The sequence below is a fragment of the Pleuronectes platessa genome, chromosome 10 (genome assembly GCF_947347685.1).
Source record: "Pleuronectes platessa chromosome 10, fPlePla1.1, whole genome shotgun sequence".
NCBI classification, from domain to species: domain Eukaryota; kingdom Metazoa; phylum Chordata; class Actinopteri; order Pleuronectiformes; family Pleuronectidae; genus Pleuronectes; species Pleuronectes platessa.
The window spans coordinates 19,464,302-19,475,519 of NC_070635.1; the positions used below are offsets into that span (position 1 = coordinate 19,464,302).

At 39.7% G+C, this 11,218-nt stretch overlaps 1 protein-coding gene across 1 annotated transcript in view; it reads left to right on the forward strand.

The window, feature by feature from the left end:
- The window catches only part of gask1a (golgi associated kinase 1A), a 29,363-nt gene extending 18,407 nt beyond the window's left edge, over positions 1–10,956 (forward strand). The window contains exons 3-6 of the mRNA XM_053432678.1: positions 667–1,104; positions 6,440–6,562; positions 8,055–8,158; positions 9,523–10,956. Of these exons, the coding sequence (XP_053288653.1) occupies positions 667–1,104; positions 6,440–6,562; positions 8,055–8,158; positions 9,523–9,727 (870 nt within the window). The 3' untranslated portion in view covers positions 9,728–10,956. The remainder of the gene's footprint in view (positions 1–666; positions 1,105–6,439; positions 6,563–8,054; positions 8,159–9,522) is intronic.
- The last annotated feature ends 262 nt before the right edge of the window (positions 10,957–11,218 follow it).

The window sequence follows — 11,218 nt, forward strand, 5'->3', positions numbered from 1 at the left end:
TAATGTAAAGAATGGCGTTTTTTTCTTCTTCTTTTTTCTAACTGCAATGTCATGTTGTTTTCTGCTTTATTTATGTTTTGTCAAATAAAAATAAACTATAAGTAACGTATGAAAAATGTATAATTTACATGCCAATCATAAAAAAAAAACTAGAATAGAATATAAATGATATTGACGTATATTTCCTTAATGTATTAATGTTTTTTTTTCTATAGATTAATAATTAATTATATTATATTATGGAATTTAATATATATAGGACAGAACTATTTGAGGAAAATATATAATCACATTTTTTAAGATTAATATTGAAAATAAAACCTTACTATCTGACAGCAGCCCTCCCACTAGAGGCTCTTAGTAACTGAATCCATACCAGACTCAGGTGGTGAATGAGTACTTTGATTGTATAGTTTCACATCAGTTAAGGTCTATCAGTGGATTCAATTTACATTTGGACTGAAAACAAGCTGTAATGGCTCTGTATGTGTGGACTCACTGTCAGGGGAAGATACCCACCACATATCTAGTGTCAGGATGCAACATATAGATAAAGCCAGTGAATCTGTTTGTTTATCTTACATATGTTCAATACAATTAATTGTTTTATAAAGGAAAAGTAAATGAAATTTATTATATTTATATAATGTAATTTCTCTATCACAGGAGCCATCACAGATGAGAGACTCTCCTCAGCATGAACACGGGCAGCGAAATCCAGAAAGCCATAGTGACCGCTGCCACAAGGGGCGCTGTTCCCTCATCAAACGCACCGATGACTGGTTCGAGGTCTTTGCATTCCACCTGGACAGAGTGCTGGGACTCAACAGGAGCCTCCCTGCAGTGCTGAGGACTTTCACCAGTGACATTCTACCATATCGCTACATCAGGGGACCCCCCAGGCCGGTACTGTGGTGGGACCCAGATATTCAGCACCTCACCGATAGAGACAATGACCAGAACTCAGTACCACTCAGCTGGGTTCAGTACCAGAAACTGCTGCTGCTACACTGTGGGAGTGACACTGACCTGAGGTCTGCACCCTGTGTGGGAGTCCACCACTCAGAGTGGGGAAGACTGGCTCTTTTTGACTTTTTATTACAGGTAAGAAAATCGTCTTTCTCATGCTCTGCCTTGTTCCAGGGGAGAAACACTACAATTGAATTCTTGTTGAGGTGTGAATAAACCTTTAACGTGTAGGAGTATATTAATGTGATGATTGGAAAGAAGGAGGATTCCTCCATGAAATAGAAAAGAATGTATAAGCTATTGTTAAAGTAATTTTGAGTAAAATGTGTCAGACATTTCAAACAGTTCACCACTGCTCCCCTGATCATCAGCATGTTAATTTACATTCATTTGCTAAGGCTTATTGAAATATAAATATGGAAAAAATATTTTAGAAGGAATTTTGTGATTGAATTTACACTGAGCTTCATATAAATCCAGGATAAAAAAATGTTAGACTCACTGACTCTGCCGCTGAAGAAGGTAGGAGCGACAGCCTGGTTTCCTAATGAGTGTGTTCTCTCTCTGGTCACACTGACAGACATTGAGACAGCTAAGTTCACACTGTAGAATAGATGATTTCAAATGTTTTTTTTTCTGGTGTTAGACAATGCAACACAGAAACAGATTTGGTCTCAGTGTACTTCTTGTCAACCAGAAGTTATCGAAAGCTGAGCACTGACAAGAATAGAAATTGCTTAAAGGAAAATTCCAAAGCACTCCCCCTCCTCCTCCTCTGCAGGTGTGTCAAAGGTTAAAATAATTGTACTTCGACCCGTGATGCTACCGACCTGTGAAAAATACGATATCATGATCACATTCATTTGCAGGGGAAATTATCATGCTCAAGATTCATGTGTCCTAAATTCGCTTTTGTAAAGTAATCACCCCTGCTAGAGTAATTGACATTCAAGAAAAGCTCTTTACAGATATTGGAATGGTGATAAATCAATAAATCAGAAAAATCATAATGAAATGAACAAAATATAAATTCATCCCTTTTGGTTTTCTGAATTTTTTCTGATGTATGTTGCAGAAAAAAATACTTCAGCATAATAAGCACTGAGGAAATGTTGCTTTTTTATGTATAAACTATGTATGTTTGCACACATTGTGTATTTTTTTACATTATTTAAGAATTCTATTTGTATTCGTATTATGTGCTAATGGCAACACATGTGAGTTGATTTAGGATTAACATATTTTACATCATAAAGCCAAACTCACTTTGTGATTAGAATGGTATTCTTCTAAATAAGTCTATCTGCATTAAATATCTATAATACAAGTTTCTTTCCACAGTTCCATTCGGCTTAGATTTCTATTTTCTATTCTTCAAAGAATAGATCACAAAGGCCACAGTAACCAGATTACTAGCTGATATGTTTTTGTCACCATCAGCCAGTGTTTTCTGCTGTGACTGCACAAACATCTTATTTGTGTTAAGCCGCCGTTGTCCCCGTTCATTAGGAAACTAAGGGGGCTGCATGTTTCTGTGCCTCTCCATAGCAACACTCCATGCATTTACTCTCATATGTGAGCACTTGCTGTAAATGTATTTCAGACTCAGTTCTTCAGGCAGAACCTTTCACTGCTGTTTTCACATTTTACCGTCTCATTGTTGTGGTTGCCCGGACACACTCCACTTATACCGCCGCCTGATTTTCACACCCTCTCGTAGTTATTTTGTTTTGCTTTTTCGTCTGTTCGCACACTGAGATGGAATGTGTATCCATCACATCTGCAGTGTGTGTGTGGGGGGGAATATGAATAACCCATGAGGCAGATCTCTGCCCCTCACCGGCAGAAGTCAATCCCTGTAACAGGGCCAAGCTCTAATAGCCTTCTATCGATCTGCTGAGAGCCGATGAGTGAGCCTCTAAACACTTGTTCCTACCTGCTCCTCTACCACCTCCCTGGGCTCTGATAGCAGAGATCCGCACACCAGAGGCGCAAAGGGAGCAGTGGGAGGGACACACACTCACTGCTTCACACAATTACACAGTGGCAGTGGAGGACACCCCGGGGAAGAGAGAGGGGCCGAGGATAATGTGACCATTGAGTGCAGGTTTTAAACATGCAGGGCTCCAGTCAGCCACCAGCAGGTCTGATACAGATGCAACACTACACTTTCAAAGTGTGATAATGGTCAAACATGCTATCTATCTATTTTGCCATCTATCCATCCATCCATCCAAAATCATTCCTGACAGCCTTGCTAGAGGCTAGAGAGGCAAAATGACGTGCAGTTATTGATCTCAAAGAATTTGTATACCTCGAAAAGTATAGATAAGCCTCCTGGATGTGATGGAATCAGAGATGAGTCTTATAGAATAAAAAATAAGAAACATTGGCGTCACGATTAGATTCAGAATCGATTCTCATTCCAGAACCATTTCCTAATTTAATAGATAGAAAAAGGGACAGTTGTCTGAGGCTCTCACTTTATGCTGAAACACAAAACTGTTAAACTTAAGAGTCTTGTTGAAGTCAAGTCGGTTTTCTTTTTATAAAGAGCCAAATCAAATTATCTCACTGAACTGGAGAGAGAAAGTGTGTGTGTGTTTGGCTTGGTGCATCTTGGTTAGCACAGAGGAATAACAGTGTTCATTCAAAACGCTGTGCCGGTGCTCTTAACTGTGGATCAAGAAGTTTTCTTCACCAGAGTTGGCTGACGTTTTAATGTGAAGTCGTAAAAAACAGTAATGAGACAAAGGCCGCACAGGGATGAAGTCACACACAAAATCTTTCTCGGCCCAATATGTTTACTTTATGTATTTCAATTACATATTAAAGTACAATATAATGGGTCACTTTTAATTTAATGTTTTGTATCATGTTGAGTTAGTGTGAATAAATCAAGCCGGGTGGATAGATGGGTCAATAAATTAATTTGCATAATTGTTGTAACAGCACTGGAATTACTTGTTTAAATTTGACATTATAATAGCAGCCTCGGCTATAAGAGAACACGGGCAGTACAGTAGAGAAATAGCAATGAGCACTTAGCACCAGAGACTGGAACAAGGGAAGTGAAAGATATGATGCTGCTGGAGAGAGTGTGAGTGGAGACGAAGGAAATAAGGTTTGAATGGAAGAAGAACCATGTTGACCTCCTGAACATCAGATCGCACAGTGTGTGCTAGGCAGCACAGCACCACATCTTGTGTTTCCCTGAGGCCTGCTGGTGTTCAGTGGCAGTGTAAGTCAATATTGGCTCAGTCTCCACGAAACTGCTGGACCGAACTCAAAATCAGTGTTTTCCAGTACGGGAGTGAAATGTGGCAGCAGGGTGAGAAGTCTCCTAAAAGCAATACGCTAGTGAGAGGAAATAATGGAGGTGGAGTTTTACTGCAAATTATCTGTAGAAATAACAAACAAACAAATATCTCCATATGATGCAGGGCCCTCTGTGTAGAAGACACTGACGAAGATTGTCATGAGAGCTTTTGGTGATGAGAGACAACATCTGTGTTGATGTGCTGTCAACAAAAACCTGAGATTTCTATGTTGTTGTGAACGTGTCTGTGCAGAGAATCTGCTGCTGCTGCGTTGTTCACCTGTGAAAGACAAACTCTGGAGAAAATCTGGACCCATTTTTGGGACATCCTCTGGAGGTCATGTCTTGCATTTTGGGTCAAAGTAGGTTTATAGAAATGTCAAGGCAATCCCACTTGGCAAAATCGTTTTGGCTCAAATTTGGCCCACGTCCCACACATCCAGCCCACATACTGTGTGTCTGCTCCAGTCTCCAAGGTCTGGGCCACATGTCAGCCATAGGAATACCACATGTACACTAAAGGTGACCCAAATTCGTTTTTTGCTATTTGGGCCATATTCACCTTTTACCACATGGGCCACTTTAGATTTACACCTTCCTAGAGAACTCTATGTTTGCCAAAAAGCTCACCTCTGTGTTGGTATATATTTGAGTCAGATTTGCTTCTTTACAAGTGGACAACTTAAGGCTCACATTTATTTTGTTCAGGCCATAAGAAGGCCAGAAGTGCAGCATCATTCCCTAAAGTGGCCCACATCTGTATGCTGTGTATATTCAATTTGTTTTCAAAAGCTCCCTCGGAGACTGCTAAGCCCCTGAGAGAGAGACAGGAACAAAAGCTGACAAGTTGACATCGGCACCTTCCGGATCTGTGCCAGTTAGTCGACAGTAACAGGGGCAGCTGCAGTAAACCCAGTCAAACCCACTCAGCTGTACCACTCCTCCTCCTTTCCTGCCTTCTGAGGCTTCTCAAGAGGCAGGTGCAGTGTCCTTCAGACCATCAGAAGAATAATAAATAATCCTAGTGATATTTTCACTAGTGTGTTTCCTCTTAATTGTATGAATTGTTGGTTTCTTTACTCTAGAATGGGCCGCCATGTTTTTTTCAGCAGCCCAAACTGGACAAACTAAACACCTTTTGAATTGTTATGACTACTGAAGGCCACCACAGGTTCTCTGTCATGTTGGGAAGGGGAGGGTGAGGTGAGGGGTATTTAACTGCAACATGCAACTTCACCACTAGATGTCACTAAATTCTTTACACTGAACCTTTAAAATCCACTGGTTTGTATCACTCGCTCGTGCAAGGCCACCTGGTTTAAAGAGTGGCACTGGTAAGAATACACTGAAGACAGTGACAGCAGTGTGTGCAGGTCAGCAGCTACCAGAGACAGAGAGTCTCTTCTTGAAAGAGAAGGCCCTTTTTCTTCTGCTTTCACTTGGCCTCATGTTCATATTCATGCAAATGTATGATTATCTAACCAGCCGGCCTTCATTCAGAAGTGCTCCCTTGTTCAAATATATGTACAGTCAAATGCCAATGATTTTCCAAATCACTTTTTAATTTTTTTATTCCAGGATATAACTAATATTTGATTATAGATATAAGCTTTTGTGACATAGGCCTGTATAATATTCCACACATGGAACGAAGGCACTGGAGCGGTCCAACCCTGTTTGCCAGATCTGGGCCACAAGTAAGCCATAGCTGTATTCACCATTCAGCACATGGGCCACTGTAGGGTCACCTCCAGACTGCACCATGCTGAGAGCACTGCACAGTTTGCCGAAAAAGACCAACATTGGGATATTTGGTCCACCTTTATTATTCTATAATGTGGGCTCATCTGTATTCGATGGGCTCTATCTAAAAACTTTTTTTTAAATAGAAAATGTATAAAATGAACCAGGAAATCCTATTTCTGTTACTGCTTTATTGTTGGTCAATGTTAAATTCCAGTGTCTTATTTGGGGAAATGTGAAGACAAATATAGATCTTCCAGGCAGGATACAACCCTTACAACCTCCACCTAGACGAGACTGAGATGCAAAACCTGTGGCAAGAAGGTCTTTGTATCAGTCCCCTGCTGAAAATGATGCACTTATATCAATACCTTCATCTGCTAAATATGACTCTGTGTGTTGGTTCAGGTAAACGACCGTCTGGACAGGTACTGCTGTGGTTTCACACCTGATTCCACAGAGGTCTGTGTGGAGAACCTGCTGCACACAAAGTGTGCCCGCACCAAGGAGCTGCAGCTGGTTCACATCCTGGTGTGTATCATAAACAGTAACAACACACTAATGTCATTTTAACTCCATTGACATTTCCATTCCTCTTTGTGCCATTGTTCAAATGCTACCAGGCCTTGGCTGTGTTTTCTTTTGATTTGCAGTAACGGCTCAAAAAATAATTCAAAAAATTCAAGGACATGTTTACTGATCTGTGCTGTGATTGATGTGTTGGATAAAAATGAAATGCATCTTTTTCCTGCGAGGCAAAATTGTTGTTTAATTTCAAAGCTTTAAATGTCATTGTTTTCTGTTACTATCAAATCATTATTCACTATGTCAGTGGGGGTGCAGAAAAAGATGTTGACCTCATCTGACTTTTTTTGTTTTTGTTGCAAAACATTTAGTTGCTGCCATTCTTCCATGGAAACACATTGATTTCAGTGATACAGTGACAGGCACACATTCTACTCCCTGCAGTGTATTTTTCAAAGCCAGCAAATGAGCTTTTATGTGGCAGCTGTTTCTGAGGAGAGGCTGATTGTGTTACTGTACATATAATTTGTAATATTAGCTTCTAGAGCTGCTGAAGCCATAAATATTGTTCATGGTAGCTGTTGTTAATATTCTTATAATCATTATTTTGTGCTGATGTTGACTTGCATGTAATGTGTCATTGTAATTACAAAATGAATGATAGATATATTGCATTTAGGTATTTCTAGCATCTTAGCTCAACATTAGCATGTCATGGTTAAATACAAAACACCCGTGTTCATGTTATAAGTGACGCCTGTAATTCTACTGTTGCTCGTCTTGAATGCGTAACATCTTTATCCGACATTAGTTTTGCCAACTTCATTCTTCTGATTAAGGACTGTGGCTTTTTGCTGTATCCAAAATTAATTACATTTGTTAATATAAATGAAGAAATCGTTCCCTTATTGTTCACAAATTCAAAATGTACTTTCCCAAAATAATTACATACAAATAACCAATTTCTGCTTTCAAATTAATCTCGTACACAAATTAAAGCATAGCATTGCATTAAACCAATTGTTACATTAAATAATCCAAATTGACTTACAGTTAGTGCATTCAACATCTATAAGGAGCCATTAAGGGGTTCCGTATCTTGCCCAAGGACACTTCGGCAGGCAGATGGGGAAGACTGATGATCGAACGGTCGACCTTCTGGTTGAAGGACGACCACTCTACGCCCACAGCCGCCCAACTGTTGACATTTTAACCTGTTTGAGAATGTCAGAAATATAATTTGTTGAGTTTAATTCAGTTGACACAGTGACAAAATAATTCAGTTGCTCATTTACACATAGACACGCAGAGAAATAAGAATTTATTCATATCAGGATGTTTGGAATCTCAAAATAATATTTCTTTAACAAAGTCTTTATTCAAATGTGATCAGTTTAACAAAATGAACAAGTTTTGAACAGTGCATGTATATATAAAAGAAGAAAAAAAGAGGAGAATGAGTTTAACAGTGTCTCTCTTTGTGTATGTGTGTGTTTAGGTGAGGAAGGCAGATCCCTCCAGACTGGTGTTCATAGACAATGCCGGCAGACCACAGCAGTCCACCAACAACCTCAACTTCAGGCTAGTTGAGGGCATTGATGAGTGAGTACTTTGTCTCAGAGCAGGAGAATGCTATATTTGTTTTAAAGAAACCTCATGCTCTCCCAGTAGGCTCAATGAATGACAGCAGGCAGCATGACGGACACTCACAGTTTTGGCTCACAGCTGGCATCCTCTGATGTAGGGACATGTTTCAAGAGATAATAAAACACATCCCACAACACATTTCACTGGTGACCAGCTTTCAAATCTGCAGCACAGAAACGTCCAGCTTGTTACAATGTCCGTCTGATTCGATTAGTGTGCATTCAATTAGCCTGCAGTTCAATGTGCTGAATGAATCAGGTCTGATAGAAATCCACCTTTGTCTGTCACTCAGGATTATGAACACATCTCAAGCCTTTAAATCAAACTGCTTGTTTATTGTGTGAACTGTGGAGTTCCTCTTCAACTTTCTAAGGTGTCAAACTTACTATTTAAGTGGCTTGAGATAATGTATGTTGTTGATTTGGCACTACACAAATGAAATTGCATATTGAAATATGTTGCATGTTGGAAACTGTGTTTATGAATGTGGTTCAGGTTTAAACTTAGATTGCATATGTTTGCATGACCTGAAGATGAGCCATTCAGTTACTGTGCACTGTACTCTGTACCAGCAGCATGTCTGAGTCATCACAACCATTCTGAAGGGGAAGTTTGAACAGATTGAATGGAAGCATGTGACAAGGTTCTGAGTCTAAAAGTTCATCTTCTGCACAGACAATGTCAAGAACTCCAATGTGCATTGCAAGGACTGGATGGACAGTACAAACTATATTAAATCTGTGAAAGTAAATGCACATCGATACATTTTTTGTGTCATAAAAAGTTTTATGGATAAATGTGCTGAGTAGAAGATGATTCCTAATTACTTTTGGTGACCCCCTGACATTGTCTGCCTGCCTCTCACTCCAAGCCAGCACTACGTATCTTAATGACCTCAACAGTAGCTTAAACGATGGTGTGCTGTGGATGTTCATGGACGCCGGAGGATGAGTTTGTAATGTTTCCTGGGAAAATCTTCACTCCACTTATTCTGCCTGATTAAATATACTGACTGCATTAAAAAGCTCCCAGAGGAAGAACCTTTATTTGACCTTAGCCTTCCTTGAGCCCTACATTCACACATATCTCATCATCTAGATTTGAATTATTCACTGGGACAAATGTTGCATCTTAAATCGTAAAGATGTTCTTTTAATGTGCTGTACACAAAATCTGCATTAATATTATTACTATAGCATCACTTCTGGTCAGGAGGAAAGTAAAACAAAAATTCTCTTCTTGTCTTTTCAAAACCTCCTCAGCAGCTACCGACTCTATGACAGATGAAGTCTAATGCTGTTTGCTGTTTGTCTTGTCAGGTTTCCAGAAAAAGCAGTGTCGCTGCTACAGTCTGGCTGCCTGGAGAGTCTCCTTCTACGCTCCCTTTACACGGACAGGGAATTCTGGGACAGCCAAGGTGGGGTCAGCGGCCTCAGGCCTCTCGTCCACATGGTGCAGCAGAGAGGGAAGATCCTCCTCCAGCACATCAGGGACAGAAAGCTCCAGCTAAAGAGGGACCTGTGAGCAGGAACTTCACACAGTCGTCAGGTTGATGAGCTCAAGTGGATCAAAAAAGATCCTTCTGTAGCGAAAGAAGCAAACTTGACTCAGCTCATTCAAGAGCACATTGGACAAGTTGGGATGTTAAAAAACAAATGGGGGGGCTACAAAAAAGAATTACCCTGAAAATCACATTTTAAACAGAGGAGTGGTGGTTTTTTTCCTCTGGTGCTATTTTGTTTCCTAACGTTCAGTATCCCCTATTATTTCTGTCAGCAGGCTGCTGTCAGACCTCTCTCTGTGCATCTATAAAAGAACAGTGACATCTACTGCTTGACTTCTCAAACATTGGATCGGCCGTTTGTAACAGTTTCTTAGTAGACACATCAAATAAAAAATTTTTTTTTTTCAAACTCTACCCAGAGGTGGCCAGTGAGGCATTTAACATTAACAAATCAGTTTTTCACATTCAAGTAAACATCAAGTCTGCAGTCGGAGCCTAAATAAACGGATCACTGGTCTTTTATTGTCTTAAATAAGTCATCTACATTCATTATTACAGTTTCTCATAGGAATCAGTCTGCAGTCGTAAAGGATAATAGCTGTTTAATAAACCAGCCTCTGCTGCACAAGTTGTTAGAGATCACATGTTTTATTAGAGGAGAATAATGGACTAATAATAGACTCTTCCTCCTGCTGAGAACAAACACCATCCATTAGATAATGGCAGAATTGATTTTTAAAGAATCAATAGATCATTTATTAACCATCAATAAAGCTGTTAGTTACAGATTATGAGCCCTTTAAAAAGAGTGCCTTGTGAGAAAGTGGTACTAATATTACAGCTATGCAGATCTGGATTGTGTGGCAGAAAGGATGTGACTACAAATTACAGTGAAGTCACAAAACCTTAACAGGTTTTTTAAATTGTGCCTTAAGAGGAAAATCATTTGTCATTCATGCTGCACACAATGAACAATCTGATTCCACCGTGGAAACACAATCAAAGTAAAGGTGTGTCTTTGTGTATTTTTCGTGTTTATTCGGCATAATGCTAAATATATACACAGGCTCTGTTTCATGCTAATCTTTCAATCATCTGTTCAAAATGAAATAACCCTGCAGCTCTGTCTGTTGCTACGAGATGCTTGTCACCCCTTGTTTTCTTTCAGCCCTTCCATCTACTCTCGGTAGCATCTCGCCAAATGTTCCCTCACAGCATGGAAATAAATGTGAGACGAATTATTCCTCCACTGCTCCGTGTGCTGTCTTTTTTTTTTTTTTTTTAAAGCAATTCAGGGTAGAGAACGATCTTTTTTCTGTTTTGATATTTTCCAGAGAGCTAGCAGCAGATTGATGTGGAGTGATTTGGATGTCTGTTTTGTGAGATAAGCTTCTCTGCTTTTAATCGAGGGATTAAGAATGGCTCTTGGCGGATAGCTTCTGGACCGGATCCTGGTAGCCTTTTGATAAAACTGGGCCTACATATATATTTTTTATTACAATATTTTTTGA